Source organism: Hypomesus nipponensis, chromosome 22, assembly GCF_054491055.1.
Source record: "Hypomesus nipponensis isolate SF chromosome 22, ASM5449105v1, whole genome shotgun sequence".
NCBI lineage: Eukaryota > Metazoa > Chordata > Actinopteri > Osmeriformes > Osmeridae > Hypomesus > Hypomesus nipponensis.
This window is the reverse complement of record NC_140382.1, coordinates 9,830,824-9,856,833: the sequence shown is the minus strand read 5'-3', so window position 1 is coordinate 9,856,833 and position 26,010 is coordinate 9,830,824. Positions and strand designations below refer to the sequence as shown.

Below are 26,010 nucleotides of genomic sequence, written 5' to 3'. Positions count from 1 at the left end.
AAGCAAAAAAAAAACAGAATTTGCGCTAAAATGAATGCAAAAAAATTTGCGCGCTCGCATTAACTATTGATGTCCCTGCCAAAGCTGATATCAAACTTGCATCCTGAACTGTTGTATATAGTGGGCTTAACAAGTTTCTGTAGCCTACTAGTGCATTATGTCCAAGCAAGCTTGAAATTAAAAAAGGGATCTGAATAGGGGACCCAGTAGTTTTGTGTCTAACAACGCCCCTGAGAAAACACCCAAACACCTTATTTTGTACTTTTTATTTTATTTCACCACAGTCAGTAGTTCATTCATCAGCAGTAATTCAATTGAAAACAACAGCAACAGAGTACAGCGGCATAGAAACAAACACCAGAATAACCATGACAAACTCCCCTGAAACCTTCCAATCAATGAGGAAAAGGAGGAAGCAGAGGCTTCAGCAAGAGATTAATCTCACAGCAATTAATTGAAGCAGAGATTTAAAAACAACACATACTTTTTGTGTGACTGAAACCAATAATAGGCCTATACATGCTCCAGCACATAACGCCAATGAGTAAGATGACACTCAAAAAATGAGCATTTTTATTCTTTGATTATATTTGTGACTTATGCTTTTAGTTAATCTGATTTGTCAATCCTCCTGTTCCGGTTGAATTAGATCGATTTACAGGTTTTCTCTCTGAAAAATGTAAACCTGGTTCACTTAATCTGATTGTCATAACGTTCCACGTCTTTGCTCTCACAGGGCATTTAAACACATGAATTAAATGTTGATAATTAATTCGATATTGTTGTTTTTTTATTGAACCAGTGGTGTTCCCATTCAAAAATGACTGGTCAAAAATGACTGGTCATGGGTGAACTAGTATATCAAATTGAGTTCAGGCACATGCCCAATCATCACACATTTGCTCTCCTAGGCCGCCACATGCATGTTCATGCAAGCATGAATGGGTTTCATCTGAGTGTCTGTTCAAGTAAAAATGGACCTGGAACACATCATTAATGACCATGAAAGGAACACCTTTTTGAACACTTTTGGTTAGTGTGAAAGTATTGCATAACTTTTCTGAGGTTACAATTGTGGTGATATTGTACAGCAGATGATGTGACCTCTGGTCCAGCCTCCTCCTCTCCTCCCCTGGTGACAAGGAGGGATGAAAGCAAGTATTCAACCAAGAGTGTGCTTCTGAGAAAATCCATGGATAAAGTAGGCCAGGTATGTGTACTTCAATTTAGGCATATACCAATATAAGACACGTTACAATATGATTGTGCTATTCAATACAACATATAAACAGTGTATTCAGTGTGTATTTAGTACATCCTAAGAGTAACCTCACAGTCACAACCTACCATAAGCAGAATCAACATCTGACATGTTCATGCAACTGGTGTGACCCACTTGAGCCACGCAATTGGTTTGAGAGATACAGAGAATAAGAAACAGTATTGAATCCTACATTTCCTCAACTGTCCACAAGAGAGCAGTGGTGGGAGCACCAGGTATGAGCAGACCCAGAAGAGGTGAGAGTCAAGAGGAAGACGATAAAGGGAGAAGCCATGCTCAAGGAGTGACACAACAACATAACACACTCAGAGATCAGGGCTGCATCCAGAACACAATACTTTCACTTTTTACTTTTAGTTGGTATTGCAGCTGCCCTTAAAGATTACCTACTGTTGCATAGTTTGCAGACAATCGGGATGTACTACTTAGTCGCGGGACCATGTCTTGAATATGTGCAGAAAGCTTCCTGTAGATTTGCTACTGAACCATCTTAGCAATTGGCAGTGGCACCTGTTGTGCTGCACAAATGGTTGTGGGTAAGATTAGCCAGAAAAGTATGCCAGCAAACTTCAACATTCTACCTGATGTAGTATGGTAGTATGGGTATTGGGACACAGCCCAGTTCTTTTGTGTGTGGAAAGGTGGGCATCAAACACTAAGTTAGAAAGAGTGTGTGTGTGAGAGTGTGTGTGAGAGTGTGTGTGTGTGTGTGTGTGTTTGATAGAGAGAGAGAGTGTGTGCCCTTATTTCTGTATGTTATTTTCAGTGCATGTGAATCCTATCTTTCTACGTAAACTATCTTAGAAATACTTAAAGATAAATGGTATCTACAACACCATATAGGCACTGAGAAGTGTACCCATGGATCATAGAACGATTGACTATATGGAACCATGAAAAGCTAAGGATATTATTGAACAAACGTGTTTGTTGTGCCTTGTAATGGGTTGTATCGTGTGAAAAATACTGAACATTGGACAAAAAACATTCTCTCTTTCATACACATAGACACTCAATCGCACACACGCTCAGCCAAGGCTGGTGATGTTGGAGCGTCCACCAGGGGGCACCATGATTCGATGGCCGGAGCGTCGAGGAACGCTGTCATCAATCTGTGCCCCTGGAAGATACAGAGAACAAGAAACATTGAGGAGAACCAATCCGAATGGTCTGACTCTAATTGTATTACTTCACCGGCATCCTCCAATCAGAACACACAGAGCCAGCTGACGTGTGAAAGTCTTCTTACCTGATAGGCTAAAGTTGGACTGGTGCAAATTGCGGATTGGTGGAGGCTGGTGGGAGGTGGGTGAGGTTTTGGCTGAGGGGGAAGGGGTGATGTATTTAGGGGTGGCAGGGACATCGTACACCGGGCCGTCATACATCCCACGGGACACACCTTGTCGCCCTTTCACCTGGAAAATACACACAACACAACAACTCAAAAGTGTGTCAATAACTACTATTATAATCAATCATTTCAGAGATATTTTATATTATATATTAGATGACTAATTTAAGAGAACTCTATACTGAAACCACGATAAAGTCACTTAAGAAAATCCCTCAGTGATGTCAGGAGCTGTTAGATTGAGGGAATTCTAAGAATATCTAACATTGAAGAACAAGTAAGCAAGGGGAGTTGTAGGCATGTTACCTGGCTCCTGATCTTGACCCGCTGATAGGCGTAGTCGGGGAAGGCCTGGCGGGGGATAAAGTGACCAGTGCCTGCTTGGGCGTAGAGTTTGCCCTCCTCATACACCACCCTGCCCTGGCTCACCACCAGCACCGGACCCCCTCGGCACTCCAGCCCCTCGAAAATGTTATACTCCAGAGCCTGGGGTGGATGGAGGGAAGGGGAGGGCAGGAACATAGATGGAAAGGAAGGGAAGAATGAGGGGGGGGCAGGGAAATGTATGGAAAGAAAGAGAAGGAGGGGAAGGAAGGGGAGGTGGAAGGGGGGAGGAGGGGAGGCGGAGGGGAGGGTTGAGGGGGGTGGAAAGGAAGGAAAAAGGGAACGAGGACAGTTTAGAGAAGATAAAGTGTGGGTATTATGGACGGATGGGATGGAGCAAAAATTATTAGAGGGTTAGAGACAGGAGTGAGGGAGTGAGAGGTGGAGGGGAGAGATAGGAGTGAGGGAGAGAGAGGTGGAGGGGAGAGATATGAGTGAGGGAGTGAGAAGTGGAAGGGAGGGGGAGAGATGTGAGTGAGGGAGTGAGAGGTGGAGGGGAGAGATATGAGTGAGGGAGTGAGAGGTGGAAGGGGAGAGATGTGAGTGAGGGAGTGAGAGGTGGAGGGGAGAGATATGAGTGAGGGAGTGAGAGGTGGAAGGGAGGGGGAGAGATGTGAGTGAGGGAGTGAGAGGTGGAAGGGGAGAGATATGAGTGAGGGAGTGAGAGGTGGAAGGGGAGAGATATGAGTGAGGGAGTGAGAGGTGGAAGGGGAGAGATATGAGTGAGGGAGTGAGAGGTGGAAGGGGAGAGATATGAGTGAGGGAGTGAGAGGTGGAAGGGGAGAGATATGAGTGAGGGAGTGAGAGGTGGAAGGGAGGGGGAAAGATATGAGTGAGAGGGGGAGGGGGAGGGGGAAAGATAGAAATATGTACAGATGAACAGAGGTGGGGGTGGAGGTTGGAGGATTATATCCTTAAACCTGCAGCTGTGTGGATTACAGAAGTCCTGACTGGATGCCAGGACAAACTGATTACATTATGAACTGCTTCCTTGTCACACTATAAAAGACCCCAGGAACACTATTCCCAATATCACCTCTACACCTTGACTCAACCTCAATGTCATTATCCCTGACTCCCTCCCACCCTCCCTGTCACCCTCCCTTTCCCCATGCCTCCCTCCCTCTGCCCCCCTCCTTACCGACTGGTGTTGTTTGGCTGTGATGGTTCGGATCCTGTCAGAGTCCCAGATCACCAGGTCTGCGTCAGAGCCCACTGCGATGCGTCCCTTACGGGGGTACAAGTTGAAGATCTTGGCAGCGTTGGTGCTGGTCACAGCGACAAACTGGTTCTCATCCATCTTCCCGATAGCCTATGGAGGGGTTTCATGCTTAGTACAACTGGTAGCTCAACTCTGTCGGTTTTTGAAAAGAAAATATCATTTTTTCTATGTATCAAGATGGAACATATATCGGCCTGTGTGTCTGTCTGTGTGTCTGTCTGTCTGTGTGTCTCACAAGAAATATTTCACACTCACCACAGCCTTGTCCCAGACAAAGCCCATCCTTTCCTCCACTCCGTTAGTTCCCTCAGGGATCAAGGTGAAGTCGTCCTTCCCTATGGCCTTCTGGGATACACTGTAGGCACAGTGGGCGCTGCCCACCACTTGCAGGTCGCCGCTATATCAACAGAAGCACAATGTTGAAGTTAGCAGTAATAGACAGTGATAGACAGATGGTTCATCCAATTACCTACCAAGCATTTTTTAAAGGTGCCTTTTCTTTTTATACAATTTACGAAGGATAACTTTCCTGGTGGTTATGTGTAACACACCATATGGCGCATCAGGTTATAGTGTAACATTCCTATGAAGAAATTCCATTAGTCAACAGTGGGACAGTACCACCAAAGGCCACTAGGTGTCCTCTGTGAGCAGCATGTGATTTACACAGGCACGCACAAAAGAATGGTGCAGCCCAGCTGCAGTCTCACTCCTTCCACTCATGAATGGTGCAGTGTTGAACTCAGTTTGTCTAGTGCCTTAAGGCTTCATGCAGCATCCCCCTCACCAGCTCCTCTCTGTTCTCCTTCTCTGTGGGCGTCTATTACTGTAATGACTATAATCCCATCGAGGATGGGATTCAGTGTGGGAAGGTATTGTTTGGAAACAAAGAGCTTGTTCCAGTTCCTGCGCTTCCAAGCTTAATTTCATCGTATCCCTTGTGTCTAAAAAGATGGCGTGCCAGTTCTGTGGAACTTCAGAGAGAAGCGCTGCATCACACCAGTGGTGACAGCTAGAACCGCCTGGAAGGAAGGAGAGAGGGTGGAAGGGGGGGGGGGCACCCGGTAGTCAAGGCAACAGCTGATGGAGGCTTCTAGCTCCTGTTCTATTTTAGGAATCGGGGACAGAGAAAGGTGCTTAGCGGGTTACTTTGTGTGCGTGTGCGCTTAAGTGTGTTTCTGTGTGCGTGTGTGTGTGTGTGTGTGTGGGGATGTCATAAGTTATATTATAGGACATGACAGACGGCAGAGCTGTGACCTACCAGGCCAGCAGGGTGTGGAGGTGGTCTGGGGTGGTGGGGTCAGGACTCAGGGGAGGAGAGGTCACATAGGCAGCGGCCTTGGCCCAGTTCTTGCTCCAATAGTGTGAGCCGTCAGTGGCCAGACTGGCTGTGATGGGTTCACCAAAGACAATGGAACCTTCAGGACGCAAGGAAGCCACAGGAGGTTTAGTGAGAGGGGAGAGAGAGATACACAGACAGTTAGACAGACAGACAGACAGACAGAACGAGACAGAGAAAAAGAGAGAAAGAGAGAAAGAGAGAGAGACAGACAGACAGAAGGAGACAGAGAGAAAGAGAGAAAGAGAGAGACGGAAAGAAGGAGACAGAGAAAAAGACAGAGACAGCGAGAAAGAGAAAGACAGAAACTGAGAGAAAGAGAGCGACAGAGACTGAGAGACCTTTCCTCCGGGCCTGGGTGACAGTGTCAGCAGCACTCTTGCTCATCACCTTGGTGATGTAGACTGGACAGTTTACCCGGTTGCCAAGAGTGATGGCTCTGAACACAGCCTCCGCCTCCAGCTGCATGGTGTCAAACAGAAGCAAAGTTAGGATTATGGATGGATGGATGGATGGCACATACATGCAGGCAGAGAAACAGACAGACAGACAGACAGACAGACAGACAGGCAGGCAGGTCACCTCTTCAGGGCGACTGAGAGGATGGCCCTCAGGTCCAGTGATTCCCATACTTAGGATTTTGCTCTGCTCCTAAATCAGACAAAACACCCATATCATCACCCTCATCATCATCACCCTTCCAAATTATGATACAGATATGACCAAGACATGCTATTGTGATTTACCTGAGCAATGAGGTCTCCATTCTCAGCATGCACCAACGCCACGGCCCCCAGCTCTTTGAGGAATGAAAACGCCTCATACAACTGACAAGGAGGAGAGGAAGGGAGGGGGAGAGAAGGGAGAAAGGGAGAGAAACAAATTAGAAATTGGATATTTGCTCTCTCCATTTGCAGACACCTTTATCCAAAGCAACATACTGAGTGTGCGACCATGGTGCTTGCTGTGTGCTGTGAGACCAACCTGAGAGTCTGTCATCTGGTACAGGTCTTTATAAGCCATGTACACTTGGAAAGAGTTGATCCCTGAGAGAGAGAAAAAGAAAGAACAAGAGAGAAAAAAAGAGAGAATGAGAGGCAAATAGAGACAGAGAGCGAGAGTGTGCATGGAAAGTGTGTGGAAAGGTTTCATTGATGGTGTTTTTACAAAGATGCAGCCAGCCAGCCACCCAAGAGTCCATCGTAATCTCCACTCACCGAACCAGATGTTCCAGACAATCTCCATGCAGCTCAGTACTTCATGTATTAAATCATGAATAAAGACTAAGAGAGTGAAGCAGATGACATCATCCCCCTACCTTTCTCCTGCACCAGCACTTCCAGCTCCTCCTTGATGCCCTCATGCCACTGGGGGATGTCCATGTGAAGGGAGTAGTCGCAGCACGACTTCCTGTCCGCTTTTTCCTGCCAACGCTCAAACGCCTCCAGCAGGCTGTCTCCCGGCTGAGGGGTCACATGGTCCACTGGCAGGGGGATGAAAGGGATGTTGTGAACTAGGCTAAGACCACTTCACACCTACAGTAGGTACCAATGAAAAGGGGGAGATGGGACAACCCAACTTTCTTCTTGACCAATTACCTTCCGACCTCGGACACATGACTCTTTCGGGACTCTAGACTCTATAAAACCTCCAAGATGACAATCCATCCGTGAGTACAACGGCACAGCAAGCGCCATCAAGAGGAGCACAAAGTATGTTTTTGTGTGTTTATGTATGTGCGTATGTGCTATCCACACTCACAGATCATGGTGGTTCCCCCGGCCAGAGCAGCCTTGGTCCCCTGGGAGAAGTCATCCACAGGAGGGGAGCCCAGGTGTGGCTTCAGCAGGCAGGTGTTGACATCTATCCCACCGGGGATCACCATACGCCCCTGGGCCTCCACCACCTTCACTCCCCCTGGAACTATCAGGTTTTCCCCCACTTGTCTATAGGATATAAGGAGGGAGGACATTGAGGTGGGAGAGGGTGAGGGAGAAAGGGGTGAAGGGAGAGAAGAGGGTTCCGAATGGCGTGGAGATGGGAGTAAGGAGTGAGGAGGGAGGGGTATGGAGGGTGTGAGAAGGTGTTTTGAAATCAGGCAAAGATTTTTTGTGATTTTTTTGTGATGTGCTGCATGCATTTATTTTCTTTCTCACATTTGTGATTACTCACTTAATCAGGCCATCCTCTATGTACACGTCTGCAAAGAACGACAGGTCATCGTTGACCACGCGCCCTCCCTTGATCAACAGTCCGTCACTCTGTGGAGAAAAAAGCTGGAGTAAGACTGAGTGAGCCAGAGAGAGGGGCGGATTATGTCAATTTCAGTTCAAAGCCAACTTCATGACCAGAGATACAATTCAAGTAATGAACAGAACGTGGGTATAGACGCTGTGTGTATTTTTTGCACAGTAAGGTAAGCGATAACGGATCATGGGTGGGGTCCTGGGGAAAAATTTTGATCAATCCCATCATTGTTTACTAAAGAGAAAATGACGAGAAGTGAAATCCACATCACATTGAAATATGCAGTTATAAAAAGAAAGATTGATTGTCCAAATTGTGATCCGCGCCTTCTTTCACCATCACATATGCAAGGAGGAGAAGTCAGGTCTCCATGGTAACAGCCAGTCGTCTATGACTCACATGATGGCAGCCTGTAATACTTAAGCTGCACTACTGTAGTCTGCATTAACGAGGGCAATACAACTTTTAAGCAATCGCTTCATTGCCTTATTTAGAAATGGTTTGTGAGATAACACATGCTAGATGATGTGGATATCAATATAGAATGCATGATAGCCTACACCTTTGTTGTCCTCAAATCATTAAGTCATGCAGAAATATTCGTGGATATGGATTCTGGATTCCTGCACGGTTGCACCCAACGTTTTATACCACAATAACATCTGTTTCCAACACACATTCTTAAAACATTTTTTTTGTGGGTCACACATTCTGACGGCCGTCAGAAATGGTGACCTGTGTGGTAATGGCTCTATGATGACTCTAAATTAGAAAAAACGGCTCAGGATTAGTGTGAATCGATGAAATAACTACCCCAAACGATCTTTCGAAATTGTAATACCTTTGGGAAGCAGTTACAGGGGAACACACATTCTTAAAACATGTTTTTTTTTGGTGGGTCACACATTCTGACGGCCGTCAAAAATGGTGACCTGCGTGGTAACGGCTCTATGACGACTCTAAATCAGAAACAACGGCTCCAGATAAGTGTGAATCGATTAAATAACTACCCCAAACGATCTTTCGAAATTGTAATACCTTTAGGAACCATTTACGGTGGGAACAAACATTCTTAAAACATCTTTTTTTTGGTGGGTCACACATTCTGACGGCCGTCAGAAATGGTGACCTGTGTGGTAATGGCTCTATGACCACTCTAAATCAGAAACAACGGCTCCAGATTAATGTGAATCGATTAACTAACTACCGAAAACGATCTTTCGAAATTGTAATACCTTTAGGAAGCATTTACAGGGGAACACAAATTCTTAAAACATCTTTTTTTTGGTGGGTCACACATTCTGACGGCCGTCAGAAATGGTGACCTGTGTGGTAATGGCTCTATGACGACTCTAAATCAGAAAAAACGGCTCAAGGTTAGTGTGAATCGATGAAGTAACTACCCCAAACCATCTTTGAAAGTTTTAATACCTTTGGGAAGCAGTTAGAGGGGAACACACATTCTTAAAACATCTTTTTTTTGGTGGGTCACACATTCTGACGGCCGTCAGAAATGGTGACCTGCGTGGTAATGGCTCTATGACGACTCTAAATCAGAAACAACGGCTCCAGATAAGTGTGAATTGATTAAATAACTACCCAAAAGGATCTTTCGAAATTGTAATACCTTTAGGAAGCAGTTACGGTGGGAACAAACATTCTTAAAACTTTTTTTTTTTTGAGGGTCACACATTCTGAAGGCCGTCAGAAATGGTGACATGTGTGGTAATGGCTCTATCACGATTCTAAATCAGAAAAAACGGCTCAAGGTTAGTGTGAATCGATGAAGTAACTACCCCAAACCATCTTTGAAAGTTTTAATACCTTTGGGAAGCAGTTACAGGGGAACACACATTCTTAAAACATCTTTTTTTTTGTAGGTCACACATTCTGACGGCCGTCAGAAATGGTGACCTGCGTGGTAACGGCTCTATGACGACTCTAAATCAGAAACAACGGCTCCAGATAAGTGTGAATCGATTAAATAACTACCCCAAACGATCTTTCGAAATTGTAATACCTTTAGGAACCATTTACGGTGGGAACAAACATTCTTAAAACATCTTTTTTTTGGTGGGTCACACATTCTGACGGCCGTCAGAAATGGTGACCTGTGTGGTAATGGCTCTATGACCACTCTAAATCAGAAACAACGGCTCCAGATTAATGTGAATCGATTAACTAACTACCCCAAACGATCTTTCGAAATTGTAATACCTTTAGGAAGCATTTACAGGGGAACACAAATTCTTAAAACATCTTTTCTTTGGTGGGTCACACATTCTGACGGCCGTCAGAAATGGTGACCTGCGTGGTAATGGCTCTATGAAGACTCTAAATCAGAAACAACGGCTCAAGATGAGTGTGTATCGATGAAAGATCTACCCCAAACCATCTTGAAAGTTTTAATACCTTTGGGAAGCAGTTATAGGGGAACACACATTCTTTAAACATGTTTTTTTTTGTGGGTCACACATACTGACGGCCGTCAGAAATGGTGACCTGCGTGGTAATGGCTCTATGCTCACTCTAAGTAAGAAAAAATGGCTCCAGATTAGTGTGGATCGATTAACTAACTACCGAAAACGATCTTTCGAAATTGTAATACCTTTAGGAAGCATTAACAGGGGAACACACATTCTTAAAACATCTTTTTTTTTTGTGGGTCACACATTCTGACGGCCGTCAGAAATGGTGACCTGCGTGGTAATGGCTCTATGACGACTCTAAATCAGAAACAACGGCTCCAGATAAGTGTGAATTGATTAAATAACTACCCCAAAGGATCTTTCGAAATTGTAATACCTTTAGGAAGCAGTTACGGTGGGAACAAACATTCTTAAAACATCTTTTTTTTGGTGGGTCACACATTCTGACGGCCGTCAGAAATGGTGACCTGCGTGGTAATGGCTCTATGACGACTCTAAATCAGAAACAACGGCTCCATATTAATGTGAATCATTAAATAACTACCCCGAAGGATATTTCGAAATTGTAATACCTTTAGGAAGCAGTTACGGTGGGAACAAACATTCTTAAAACATCTTTTTTTTTGTGGGTCACACATTCTGACGGCCGTCAGAAATGGTGACCTGCGTGGTAATGGCTCTATGACGACTCTAAATCAGAAACAACGGCTCCAGATGAGTGTGTATCGATGAAAGATCTACCCCAAACCATCTTGAAAGTTTTAATACCTTTGGGAAGCAGTTAGAGGGGAACACACATTCTTAAAACATGTTTTTTTTGGTGGGTCACACATTCTGACGGCCGTCAGAAATGGTGACCTGCGTGGTAATGGCTCTATGACTCTAAATCAGAAAAAACGGCTCAATATGAGAGTGAATCGATGAAAGAACTACCCCAAACCATCTTGAAAGTTTTAATACCTTTGGGAAGCAGTTATAGGGGAACACACATTCTTAAAACATGTTTTTTTTTGTGGGTCACACATTCTGACGGCCGTCAGAAATGGTGACCTGTGTGGTAATGGCTCTATGACGACTCTAAATCAGAAACAACGGCTCCAGATAAGTGTGAATCGATGAAAGAACTACCCCAAACCATCTTTGAAAGTTTTAATACCTTTAGGAAGCAGTTACGGTGGGAACACACATTCTTTAAACATGTTTCTTTTGGTGGGTCACACATTCTGACGGCCGTCAGAAATGGTGACCTGCGTGGTAATGGCTCTATGACGACTCTAAATCAAAAACAACGGCTCCAGATTAATGTGAATCGATTAACTAACTACCGAAAACGATCTTTCGAAATTGTAATACCTTTAGGAAGCATTTACAGGGGAACATACATTCTTAAAACATCTTTTTTTTGGTGGGTCACACATTCTGACGGCCGTCAGAAATGGTGACCTGTGTGGTAATGGCTCTATGACGGCTCTAAATCAGAAACAACGGCTCAAGGTTAGTGTGAATCGATGAAGTAACTACCCCAAACCATCTTTGAAAGTTTTAATACCTTTGGGAAGCAGTTACAGGGGAACACACATTCTTAAAACATCTTTTTTTTTGTAGGTCACACATTCTGACGGCCGTCAGAAATGGTGACCTGCGTGGTAATGGCTCTATGACGACTCTAAATCAGAAACAACGGCTCCAGATAAGTGTGAATCGATGAAAGAACTACCCCAAACCATCTTTGAAAGTTTTAATACCTTTAGGAAGCAGTTACGGTGGGAACACACGTTCTTAAAACATGTTTTTTTTGGTGGGTCACACATTCTGACGGCCGTCAGAAATGGTGACCTGCGTGGTAATGGCTCTATGACTCTAAATCAGAAAAAACGGCTCAATATGAGAGTGAATCGATGAAAGAACTACCCCAAACCATCTTGAAAGTTTTAATACCTTTGGGAAGCAGTTATAGGGGAACACACATTCTTAAAACATCTTTTTTTTTGTGGGTCACACATTCTGACGGCCGTCAGAAATGGTGACCTGTGTGGTAATGGCTCTATGACGGCTCTAAATCAGAAACAACGGCTCAAGGTTAGTGTGAATCGATGAAGTAACTACCCCAAACCATCTTTGAAAGTTTTAATACCTTTGGGAAGCAGTTACAGGGGAACACACATTCTTAAAACATCTTTTTTTTTGTAGGTCACACATTCTGACGGCCGTCAGAAATGGTGACCTGCGTGGTAATGGCTCTATGACGACTCTAAATCAGAAACAACGGCTCAAGATGAGTGTGAATTGATGGAAGAACTACCCCAAACCATCTTTGAAAGTGTTAATATCTTTGGGAAGCAGTTACGGTGGGAACAAACATTCTTAAAATAAGATTTTTTTGTGGGTCACACATTCTGACGGCCGTCAGAAATGGTGACCTCGGTGGTAATGGGTCTATGACGACTCTAAATCAAAAACAACGGCTCCAGATTAATGTGAATCGATTAACTAACTACCCCAAACCATCTTGAAAGGTTTAATACCTTTGGGAAGCAGTTATAGGGGAACACACATTCTTAAAACATCTTTTTTTTGGTGGGTCACACATTCTGACGGCCGTCAGAAATGGTGACCTGCGTGGTAATGGCTCTATGCTGACTCTAAGTAAGAAAAAATGGCTCCAGATTAGTGTGGATCGATTAACTAACTACCGAAAACGATCTTTCGAAATTGTAATACCTTTAGAAAGCATTAACAGGGGAACACACATTCTTAAAACATCTATTTTTTTGTGGGTCACACATTCTGACGGCCGTCAGAAATGGTGACCTGCGTGGTAATGGCTCTATGACGACTCTAAATCAGAAACAACGGCTCCAGATAAGTGTGAATTGATTAAATAACTACCCCGAAGGATATTTCGAAATTGTAATACCTTTAGGAAGCAGTTACGGTGGGAACAAACATTCTTAAAACATCTTTTTTTTGGTGGGTCACACATTCTGACGGCCGTCAGAAATGGTGACCTGTGTGGTAATGGCTCTATGAAGACTCTAAATCAGAAACAACGGCTCAAGATGAGTGTGTATCGATGAAAGATCTACCCCAAACCATCTTGAAAGTTTTAATACCTTTGGGAAGCAGTTATAGGGGAACAAACATTCTTAAAACATCTTTTTTTTGGTGGGTCACACATTCTGACGGCCGTCAGAAATGGTGACCTGCGTGGTAATGGCTCTATGACGACTCTAAATCAGAAACAACGGCTCCATATTAATGTGAATCATTAAATAACTACCCCGAAGGATATTTCGAAATTGTAATACCTTTAGGAAGCAGTTACGGTGGGAACAAACATTCTTAAAACATCTTTTTTTTTGTGGGTCACACATTCTGACGGCCGTCAGAAATGGTGACCTGCGTGGTAATGGCTCTATGACGACTCTAAATCAAAAACAACGGCTCCAGATTAATGTGAATCGATTAACTAACTACCGAAAACGATCTTTCGAAATTGTAATACCTTTAGGAAGCATTAACAGGGGAACACACATTCTTAAAACATCTTTTTTTTGGTGGGTCACACATTCTGACGGCCGTCAGAAATGGTGACCTGCGTGGTAATGGCTCTATGACGACTCTAAATCAGAAACAACGGCTCCAGATGAGTGTGTATCGATGAAAGATCTACCCCAAACCATCTTGAAAGTTTTAATACCTTTGGGAAGCAGTTAGAGGGGAACACACATTCTTAAAACATGTTTTTTTTGGTGGGTCACACATTCTGACGGCCGTCAGAAATGGTGACCTGCGTGGTAATGGCTCTATGACGACTCTAAATCAGAAACAACGGCTCCAGATAAGTGTGAATCGATGAAAGAACTACCCCAAACCATCTTTGAAAGTTTTAATACCTTTAGGAAGCAGTTACGGTGGGAACACACATTCTTTAAACATGTTTCTTTTGGTGGGTCACACATTCTGACGGCCGTCAGAAATGGTGACCTGCGTGGTAATGGCTCTATGACGACTCTAAATCAAAAACAACGGCTCCAGATTAATGTGAATCGATTAACTAACTACCGAAAACGATCTTTCGAAATTGTAATACCTTTAGGAAGCATTTACAGGGGAACATACATTCTTAAAACATCTTTTTTTTGGTGGGTCGAACATTCTGACGGCCGTCAGAAATGGTGACCTGTGTGGTAATGGCTCTATGACGGCTCTAAATCAGAAACAACGGCTCAAGGTTAGTGTGAATCGATGAAGTAACTACCCCAAACCATCTTTGAAAGTTTTAATACCTTTGGGAAGCAGTTACAGGGGAACACACATTCTTAAAACATCTTTTTTTTTGTAGGTCACACATTCTGACGGCCGTCAGAAATGGTGACCTGCGTGGTAATGGCTCTATGACGACTCTAAATCAGAAACAACGGCTCCAGATAAGTGTGAATCGATGAAAGAACTACCCCAAACCATCTTTGAAAGTTTTAATACCTTTAGGAAGCAGTTACGGTGGGAACACACGTTCTTAAAACATGTTTTTTTTGGTGGGTCACACATTCTGACGGCCGTCAGAAATGGTGACCTGCGTGGTAATGGCTCTATGACGACTCTAAATCAGAAACAACGGCTCCAGATAAGTGTGAATCGATGAAAGAACTACCCCAAACCATCTTTGAAAGTTTTAATACCTTTAGGAAGCAGTTACGGTGGGAACACACGTTCTTAAAACATGTTTTTTCTGGTGGGTCACACATTCTGACGGCCGTCAGAAATGGTGACCTGCGTGGTAATGGCTCTATGACTCTAAATCAGAAAAAACGGCTCAATATGAGAGTGAATCGATGAAAGAACTACCCCAAACCATCTTGAAAGTTTTAATACCTTTGGGAAGCAGTTAGAGGGGAACACAAATTCTTAAAACATGTTTTTTTTGGTGGGTCACACATTCTGACGGCCGTCAGAAATGGTGACCTGCGTGGTAATGGCTCTATGACTCTAAATCAGAAAAAACGGCTCAATATGAGAGTGAATCGATGAAAGAACTACCCCAAACCATCTTGAAAGTTTTAATACCTTTGGGAAGCAGTTATAGGGGAACACACATTCTTAAAACATGTTTTTTTTGGTGGGTCACACATTCTGACGGCCGTCAGAAATGGTGACCTGTGTGGTAATGGCTCTATGACGACTCTAAATCAAAAACAACGGCTCCAGATTAATGTGAATCGATTAACTAACTACCGAAAACGATCTTTCGAAATTGTAATACCTTTAGGAAGCATTAACAGGGGAACACACATTCTTAAAACATCTTTTTTTTGGTGGGTCACACATTCTGACGGCCGTCAGAAATGGTGACCTGCGTGGTAATGGCTCTATGACGACTCTAAATCAGAAACAACGGCTCCAGATGAGTGTGTATCGATGAAAGATCTACCCCAAACCATCTTGAAAGTTTTAATACCTTTGGGAAGCAGTTAGAGGGGAACACACATTCTTAAAACATGTTTTTTTTGGTGGGTCACACATTCTGACGGCCGTCAGAAATGGTGACCTGCGTGGTAATGGCTCTATGACTCTAAATCAGAAAAAACGGCTCAATATGAGAGTGAATCGATGAAAGAACTACCCCAAACCATCTTGAAAGTTTTAATACCTTTGGGAAGCAGTTATAGGGGAACACACATTCTTAAAACATGTTTTTTTTTGTGGGTCACACATTCTGACGGCCGTCAGAAATGGTGACCTGTGTGGTAATGGCTCTATGACGACTCTAAATCAGAAACAACGGCTCCAGATTAATGTGAATCGATTAACTAACTACCGAAAACGATCTTTCGAAATTGTAATACCTTTAGGAAGCATTTACAGGGGAACACAAATTCTTAAAACATCTTTTTTTTGGTGGGTCACACATTCTGACGGCCGTCAGAAATGGTGACCTGTGTGGTAATGGCTCTATGACGACTCTAAATCAGAAAAAACGGCTCAAGGTTAGTGTGAATCGATGAAGTAACTACCCCAAACCATCTTTGAAAGTTTTAATACCTTTGGGAAGCAGTTAGAGGGGAACACACATTCTTAAAACATGTTTTTTTTGATGGGTCACACATTCTGACGGCCGTCAGAAATGGTGACCTGCGTGGTAATGGCTCTATGACGACTCTAAATCAGAAACAACGGCTCGTGACTCGATTACATAACTACCCCGAAGGATATTTAGAAATTGTAATACCTTTAGGAAGCAGTTACGGTGGGAACACATATTCTTAAAATATGATTTTTTTGTGGGTCACACATTCTGAAGGCCGTCAGAAATGGTGACCTGCGTGGTAATGGCTCTATGCTGACTCTAAGTAAGAAAACATGGCTCCAGATTAGTGTGGATCGATTAACTAACTACCCCAAAGGATATTTCGAAGTTTTAATACCTTTGGGAAGCAGTTACGGTGGGAACACACATTCTTTAAACATGTTTTTTTTGGTGGGTCACACATTCTGACGGCCGTCAGAAATGGTGACCTGTGTGGTAATGGCTCTATGACGACTCCAAATCAGAAACAACGGCTCAAGATGAGTGTGTATCGATGAAAGATCTACCCCAAACCATCTTGAAAGTTTGAATACCTTTGGGAAGCAGTTAGAGGGGAACACACATTCTTAAAACATGTTTTTTTTGGTGGGTCACACATTCTGACGGCCGTCAGAAATGGTGACTTGCGTGGTAATGGCTCTATGACGACTCTAAATCAGAAACAACGGCTCCATATTAATGTGAATCATTAAATAACTACCCCGAAGGATATTTCGAAATTGTAATACCTTTAGGAAGCAGTTACGGTGGGAACAAACATTCTTAAAACATCTTTTTTTTTGTGGGTCACACATTCTGACGGCCGTCAAAAATGGTGACCTGCGTGGTAATGGCTCTATGACGACTCTAAATCAAAAACAACGGCTCCAGATTAATGTGAATCGATTAACTAACTACCGAAAACGATCTTTCGAAATTGTAATACCTTTAGGAAGCATTTCCAGGGAAACACAAATTCTTAAAACATCTTTTTTTTGGTGGGTCACACATTCTGACGGCCGTCAGAAATGGTGACCTGCGTGGTAATGGCTCTATGACGACTCTAAATCAGAAACAACGGCTCCATATTAATGTGACTCGATTAAATAACTACCCCGAAGGATATTTCGAAATTTTAATACCTTTAGGAAGCAGTTACGGTGGGAACAAACATTCTTAAAACATCGTTTTTTTGGTGGGTCACACATTCTGACGGCCGTCAGAAATGGTGACCTGCGTGGTAATGGCTCTATGACGACTCTAAATCAGAAACAACGGCTCCAGATAAGTGTGAATTGATTAAATAACTACCCAAAAGGATCTTTCGAAATTGTAATACCTTTAGGAAGCAGTTACGGTGGGAACAAACATTCTTAAAACTTTTTTTTTTTTGAGGGTCACACATTCTGAAGGCCGTCAGAAATGGTGACATGTGTGGTAATGGCTCTATCACGATTCTAAATCAGAAAAAACGGCTCAAGGTTAGTGTGAATCGATGAAGTAACTACCCCAAACCATCTTTGAAAGTTTTAATACCTTTGGGAAGCAGTTACAGGGGAACACACATTCTTAAAACATCTTTTTTTTTGTAGGTCACACATTCTGACGGCCGTCAGAAATGGTGACCTGCGTGGTAATGGCTCTATGACGACTCTAAATCAGAAAAAACGGCTCAAGGTTAGTGTGAATCGATGAAGTAACTACCCCAAACCATCTTTGAAAGTTTTAATACCTTTGGGAAGCAGTTACAGGGGAACACATATTCTTAAAATATGATTTTTTTTTGGGTCACACATTCTGACGGCCGTCAGAAATGGTGACCTGCGTGGTAATGGCTCTATGCTGACTCTAAGTAAGAAAAAATGGCTCCAGATTAGTGTGGATCGATTAACTAACTACCGAAAACGATCTTTCGAAATTGTAATACCTTTAGAAAGCATTAACAGGGGAACACACATTCTTAAAACATCTATTTTTTTGTGGGTCACACATTCTGACGGCCGTCAGAAATGGTGACCTGCGTGGTAATGGCTCTATGACGACTCTAAATCAGAAACAACGGCTCCAGATAAGTGTGAATTGATTAAATAACTACCCCGAAGGATATTTCGAAATTGTAATACCTTTAGGAAGCAGTTACGGTGGGAACAAACATTCTTAAAACATCTTTTTTTTGGTGGGTCACACATTCTGACGGCCGTCAGAAATGGTGACCTGTGTGGTAATGGCTCTATGAAGACTCTAAATCAGAAACAAGGCTCAAGATGAGTGTGTATCGATGAAAGATCTACCCCAAACCATCTTGAAAGTTTTAATACCTTTGGGAAGCAGTTATAGGGGAACACACATTCTTAAAACATGTTTTTTTTTGTGGATCACATATTCTGACGGCCGTCAGAAATGGTGACCTCGGTGGTAATGGCTCTATGCTGACTCTAAGTAAGAAAAAATGGCTCCAGATTAGTGTGGATCGATTAACTAACTACCGAAAACGATCTTTCGAAATTGTAATACCTTTAGGAAGCATTAACAGGGGAACACACATTCTTAAAACATCTTTTTTTTTGTGGGTCACACATTCTGACGGCCGTCAGAAATGGTGACCTGCGTGGTAATGGCTCTATGACGACTCTAAATCAGAAACAACGGCTCCAGATAAGTGTGAATTGATTAAATAACTACCCCAAAGGATCTTTCGAAATTGTAATACCTTTAGGAAGCAGTTACGGTGGGAACAAACATTCTTAAAACATCTTTTTTTTGGTGGGTCACACATTCTGACGGCCGTCAGAAATGGTGACCTGCGTGGTAATGGCTCTATGACGACTCTAAATCAGAAACAACGGCTCCATATTAATGTGAATCATTAAATAACTACCCCGAAGGATATTTCGAAATTGTAATACCTTTAGGAAGCAGTTACGGTGGGAACAAACATTCTTAAAACATCTTTTTTTTGGTGGGTCACACATTCTGACGGCCGTCAGAAATGGTGACCTGCGTGGTAATGGCTCTATGACGACTCTAAATCAGAAACAACGGCTCCATATTAATGTGAATCATTAAATAACTACCCCGAAGGATATTTCGAAATTGTAATACCTTTAGGAAGCAGTTACGGTGGGAACAAACATTCTTAAAACATCTTTTTTTTTGTGGGTCACACATTCTGACGGCCGTCAGAAATGGTGACCTGCGTGGTAATGGCTCTATGACGACTCTAAATCAAAAACAACGGCTCCAGATTAATGTGAATCGATTAACTAACTACCGAAAACGATCTTTCGAAATTGTAATACCTTTAGGAAGCATTAACAGGGGAACACACATTCTTAAAACATCTTTTTTTTGGTGGGTCACACATTCTGACGGCCGTCAGAAATGGTGACCTGCGTGGTAATGGCTCTATGACGACTCTAAATCAGAAACAACGGCTCCAGATGAGTGTGTATCGATGAAAGATCTACCCCAAACCATCTTGAAAGTTTTAATACCTTTGGGAAGCAGTTAGAGGGGAACACACATTCTTAAAACATGTTTTTTTTGGTGGGTCACACATTCTGACGGCCGTCAGAAATGGTGACCTGCGTGGTAATGGCTCTATGACTCTAAATCAGAAAAAACGGCTCAATATGAGAGTGAATCGATGAAAGAACTACCCCAAACCATCTTGAAAGTTTTAATACCTTTGGGAAGCAGTTATAGGGGAACACACATTCTTAAAACATCTTTTTTTTTGTGGGTCACACATTCTGACGGCCGTCAGAAATGGTGACCTGTGTGGTAATGGCTCTATGACGACTCTAAATCAGAAACAACGGCTCCAGATTAATGTGAATCGATTAACTAACTACCGAAAACGATCTTTCGAAATTGTAATACCTTTAGGAAGCATTTACAGGGGAACACAAATTCTTAAAACATCTTTTTTTTGGTGGGTCACACATTCTGACGGCCGTCAGAAATGGTGACCTGTGTGGTAATGGCTCTATGACGACTCTAAATCAGAAAAAACGGCTCAAGGTTAGTGTGAATCGATGAAGTAACTACCCCAAACCATCTTTGAAAGTTTTAATACCTTTGGGAAGCAGTTAGAGGGGAACACACATTCTTAAAACATGTTTTTTTTGATGGGTCACACATTCTGACGGCCGTCAGAAATGGTGACCTGCGTGGTAATGGCTCTATGACGACTCTAAATCAGAAACAACGGCTCCATATTAATGTGACTCGATTACATAACTACCCCGAAGGATATTTCGAAATTGTAATACCTTTAGGAAGCAGTTACGGTGGGAACATATATTCTTAAAATATGATTTTTTTGTGGGTCACACATTCTGAAGGCCGTCAGAAATGGTGACCTGTGTGGTAATGGCTCTATGACCACTCTAAATCAGAAACAACGGCTCCAGATTAATGTGAATCGATTAACTAACTACCCCAAACGATCTTTCGAAATTGTAATACCTTTAGGAAGCATTTACAGGGGAACACAAATTCTTAAAACATCTTTTCTTTGGTGGGTCACACATTCTGACGGCCGTCAGAAATGGTGACCTGCGTGGTAATGGCTCTATGACGACTCTAAATCAGAAACATCGGCTCAAGATTAATGTGAATCGATGAAAGAACTACCCCAAACCATCTTTGAAAGTTTTAATACCTTTGGGAAGCAGTTACAGGGGAACACACATTCTTTAAACATGTTTTTTTTTGTGGGTCACACATTCTGACGGCCGTCAGAAATGGTGACCTGCGTGGTAATGGCTCTATGACGACTCTAAATCAGAAACAACGGCTCCAGATAAGTGTGAATCGATGAAAGAACTACCCCAAACCATCTTTGAAAGTTTTAATACCTTTAGGAAGCAGTTACGGTGGGAACACACATTCTTTAAACATGTTTCTTTTGGTGGGTCACACATTCTGACGGCCGTCAGAAATGGTGACCTGCGTGGTAATGGCTCTATGACGACTCTAAATCAAAAACAACGGCTCCAGATTAATGTGAATCGATTAACTAACTACCGAAAACGATCTTTCGAAATTGTAATACCTTTAGGAAGCATTTACAGGGGAACATACATTCTTAAAACATCTTTTTTTTGGTGGGTCACACATTCTGACGGCCGTCAGAAATGGTGACCTGTGTGGTAATGGCTCTATGACGGCTCTAAATCAGAAACAACGGCTCAAGGTTAGTGTGAATCGATGAAGTAACTACCCCAAACCATCTTTGAAAGTTTTAATACCTTTGGGAAGCAGTTACAGGGGAACACACATTCTTAAAACATCTTTTTTTTTGTAGGTTACACATTCTGACGGCCGTCAGAAATGGTGACCTGCGTGGTAATGGCTCTATGACGACTCTAAATCAGAAACAACGGCTCAAGATGAGTGTGAATTGATGGAAGAACTACCCCAAACCATCTTTGAAAGTGTTAATATCTTTGGGAAGCAGTTACGGTGGGAACAAACATTCTTAAAATATGATTTTTTTGTGGGTCACACATTCTGACGGCCGTCAGAAATGGTGACCTCGGTGGTAATGGGTCTATGACGACTCTAAATCAAAAACAACGGCTCCAGATTAATGTGAATCGATTAACTAACTACCCCAAACCATCTTGAAAGTTTTAATACCTTTGGGAAGCAGTTATAGGGGAACACACATTCTTAAAACATGTTTTTTTTGGTGGGTCACACATTCTGACGGCCGTCAGAAATGGTGACCTGCGTGGTAATGGCTCTATGACGACTCTAAATCAGAAACAACGGCTCCAGATAAGTGTGAATTGATTAAATAACTACCCCAAAGGATCTTTCGAAATTGTAATACCTTTAGGAAGCAGTTACGGTGGGAACAAACATTCTTAAAACATCTTTTTTTTGGTGGGTCACACATTCTGACGGCCGTCAGAAATGGTGACCTGCGTGGTAATGGCTCTATGACGACTCTAAATCAGAAACAACGGCTCCATATTAATGTGAATCATTAAATAACTACCCCGAAGGATATTTCGAAATTGTAATACCTTTAGGAAGCAGTTACGGTGGGAACAAACATTCTTAAAACATCTTTTTTTTTGTGGGTCACACATTCTGACGGCCGTCAGAAATGGTGACCTGCGTGGTAATGGCTCTATGACGACTCTAAATCAAAAACAACGGCTCCAGATTAATGTGAATCGATTAACTAACTACCGAAAACGATCTTTCGAAATTGTAATACCTTTAGGAAGCATTAACAGGGGAACACACATTCTTAAAACATCTTTTTTTTGGTGGGTCACACATTCTGACGGCCGTCAGAAATGGTGACCTGCGTGGTAATGGCTCTATGACGACTCTAAATCAGAAACAACGGCTCCAGATGAGTGTGTATCGATGAAAGATCTACCCCAAACCATCTTGAAAGTTTTAATACCTTTGGGAAGCAGTTAGAGGGGAACACACATTCTTAAAACATGTTTTTTTTGGTGGGTCACACATTCTGACGGCCGTCAGAAATGGTGACCTGCGTGGTAATGGCTCTATGACTCTAAATCAGAAAAAACGGCTCAATATGAGAGTGAATCGATGAAAGAACTACCCCAAACCATCTTGAAAGTTTTAATACCTTTGGGAAGCAGTTATAGGGGAACACACATTCTTAAAACATGTTTTTTTTTGTGGGTCACACATTCTGACGGCCGTCAGAAATGGTGACCTGCGTGGTAATGGCTCTATGACGACTCTAAATCAGAAACAACGGCTCCATATTAATGTGAATCATTAAATAACTACCCTGAAGGATATTTCGAAATTGTAATACCTTTAGGAAGCAGTTACGGTGGGAACAAACATTCTTAAAACATCTTTTTTTTGGTGGGTCACACATTCTGACGGCCGTCAGAAATGGTGACCTGCGTGGTAATGGCTCTATGACGACTCTAAATCAGAAACAACGGCTCCATATTAATGTGAATCATTAAATAACTACCCCGAAGGATATTTCGAAATTGTAATACCTTTAGGAAGCAGTTACGGTGGGAACAAACATTCTTAAAACATCTTTTTTTTTGTGGGTCACACATTCTGACGGCCGTCAGAAATGGTGACCTGCGTGGTAATGGCTCTATGACGACTCTAAATCAAAAACAACGGCTCCAGATTAATGTGAATCGATTAACTAACTACCGAAAACGATCTTTCGAAATTGTAATACCTTTAGGAAGCATTAACAGGGGAACACACATTCTTAAAACATCTTTTTTTTGGTGGGTCACACATTCTGACGGCCGTCAGAAATGGTGACCTGCGTGGTAATGGCTCTATGACGACTCTAAATCAGAAACAACGGCTCCAGATGAGTGTGTATCGATGAAAGATCTACCCCAAACCATCTTGAAAGTTTTAATACCTTTGGGAAGCAGTTAGAGGGGAACACACATTCTTAAAACATGTTTTTTTTGGTGGGTCACACATTCTGACGGCCGTCAGAAATGGTGACCTGCGTGGTAATGGCTCTATGACTCTAAATCAGAAAAAACGGCTCAATATGAGAGTGGATCGATGAAAGAACTACCCCAAACCATCTTGAAAGTTTTAATACCTTTGGGAAGCAGTTATAGGGGAACACACATTCTTAAAACATCTTTTTTTTTGTGGGTCACACATTCTGACGGCCGTCAGAAATGGTGACCTGTGTGGTAATGGCTCTATGACGACTCTAAATCAGAAACAACGGCTCCAGATTAATGTGAATCGATTAACTAACTACCGAAAACGATCTTTCGAAATTGTAATACCTTTAGGAAGCATTTACAGGGGAACACAAATTCTTAAAACATCTTTTTTTTGGTGGGTCACACATTCTGACGGCCGTCAGAAATGGTGACCTGTGTGGTAATGGCTCTATGACGACTCTAAATCAGAAAAAACGGCTCAAGGTTAGTGTGAATCGATGAAGTAACTACCCCAAACCATCTTTGAAAGTTTTAATACCTTTGGGAAGCAGTTAGAGGGGAACACACATTCTTAAAACATGTTTTTTTTGATGGGTCACACATTCTGACGGCCGTCAGAAATGGTGACCTGCGTGGTAATGGCTCTATGACGACTCTAAATCAGAAACAACGGCTCCATATTAATGTGACTCGATTACATAACTACCCCGAAGGATATTTCGAAATTGTAATACCTTTAGGAAGCAGTTACGGTGGGAACACATATTCTTAAAATATGATTTTTTTGTGGGTCACACATTCTGAAGGCCGTCAGAAATGGTGACCTGTGTGGTAATGGCTCTATGACCACTCTAAATCAGAAACAACGGCTCCAGATTAATGTGAATCGATTAACTAACTACCCCAAACGATCTTTCGAAATTGTAATACCTTTAGGAAGCATTTACAGGGGAACACAAATTCTTAAAACATCTTTTCTTTGGTGGGTCACACATTCTGACGGCCGTCAGAAATGGTGACCTGCGTGGTAATGGCTCTATGACGACTCTAAATCAGAAACAACGGCTCAAGATTAATGTGAATCGATGAAAGAACTACCCCAAACCATCTTTGAAAGTTTGAATACCTTTGGGAAGCAGTTACAGGGGAACACACATTCTTTAAACATGTTTTTTTTTGTGGGTCACACATTCTGACGGCCGTCAGAAATGGTGACCTGCGTGGTAATGGCTCTATGACGACTCTAAATCAGAAACAACGGCTCCAGATAAGTGTGAATCGATGAAAGAACTACCCCAAACCATCTTTGAAAGTTTTAATACCTTTAGGAAGCAGTTACGGTGGGAACACACATTCTTTAAACATGTTTCTTTTGGTGGGTCACACATTCTGACGGCCGTCAGAAATGGTGACCTGCGTGGTAATGGCTCTATGACGACTCTAAATCAAAAACAACGGCTCCAGATTAATGTGAATCGATTAACTAACTACCGAAAACGATCTTTCGAAATTGTAATACCTTTAGGAAGCATTTACAGGGGAACATACATTCTTAAAACATCTTTTTTTTGGTGGGTCACACATTCTGACGGCCGTCAGAAATGGTGACCTGTGTGGTAATGGCTCTATGACGGCTCTAAATCAGAAACAACGGCTCAAGGTTAGTGTGAATCGATGAAGTAACTACCCCAAACCATCTTTGAAAGTTTTAATACCTTTGGGAAGCAGTTACAGGGGAACACACATTCTTAAAACATCTTTTTTTTTGTAGGTCACACATTCTGACGGCCGTCAGAAATGGTGACCTGCGTGGTAATGGCTCTATGACGACTCTAAATCAGAAACAACGGCTCAAGATGAGTGTGAATTGATGGAAGAACTACCCCAAACCATCTTTGAAAGTGTTAATATCTTTGGGAAGCAGTTACGGTGGGAACAAACATTCTTAAAATATGATTTTTTTGTGGGTCACACATTCTGACGGCCGTCAATGGTGACCTCGGTGGTAATGGGTCTATGACGACTCTAAATCAAAAACAACGGCTCCAGATTAATGTGAATCGATTAACTAACTACCCCAAACCATCTTGAAAGTTTTAATACCTTTGGGAAGCAGTTATAGGGGAACACACATTCTTAAAACATGTTTTTTTTGGTGGGTCACACATTCTGACGGCCGTCAGAAATGGTGACCTGCGTGGTAATGGCTCTATGACGACTCTAAATCAGAAACAACGG

At 42.5% G+C, this 26,010-nt stretch overlaps 1 protein-coding gene across 2 annotated transcripts in view; it reads right to left on the bottom strand.

Annotated features, from left to right (window-relative positions):
• Positions 1-264: 264 nt before the first annotated feature.
• The window catches only part of crmp1 (collapsin response mediator protein 1), a 52,071-nt gene continuing 26,325 nt past the window's right edge, over positions 265-26,010 (bottom strand). For both annotated transcript variants that reach the window (XM_084686835.1, XM_084686836.1), the window contains exons 2-14: positions 7,751-7,839; positions 7,340-7,524; positions 6,897-7,061; positions 6,563-6,624; positions 6,325-6,405; positions 6,161-6,229; positions 5,920-6,040; positions 5,501-5,657; positions 4,495-4,636; positions 4,159-4,329; positions 2,940-3,119; positions 2,532-2,697; positions 265-2,402 (exon numbers count right to left, since the gene is read on the bottom strand). In XM_084686835.1, coding sequence (XP_084542961.1) covers positions 2,311-2,402; positions 2,532-2,697; positions 2,940-3,119; positions 4,159-4,329; positions 4,495-4,636; positions 5,501-5,657; positions 5,920-6,040; positions 6,161-6,229; positions 6,325-6,405; positions 6,563-6,624; positions 6,897-7,061; positions 7,340-7,524; positions 7,751-7,839 — 1,680 coding nt within the window. In that variant the 3' untranslated portion in view covers positions 265-2,310. The remainder of the gene's footprint in view (positions 2,403-2,531; positions 2,698-2,939; positions 3,120-4,158; positions 4,330-4,494; positions 4,637-5,500; positions 5,658-5,919; positions 6,041-6,160; positions 6,230-6,324; positions 6,406-6,562; positions 6,625-6,896; positions 7,062-7,339; positions 7,525-7,750; positions 7,840-26,010) is intronic.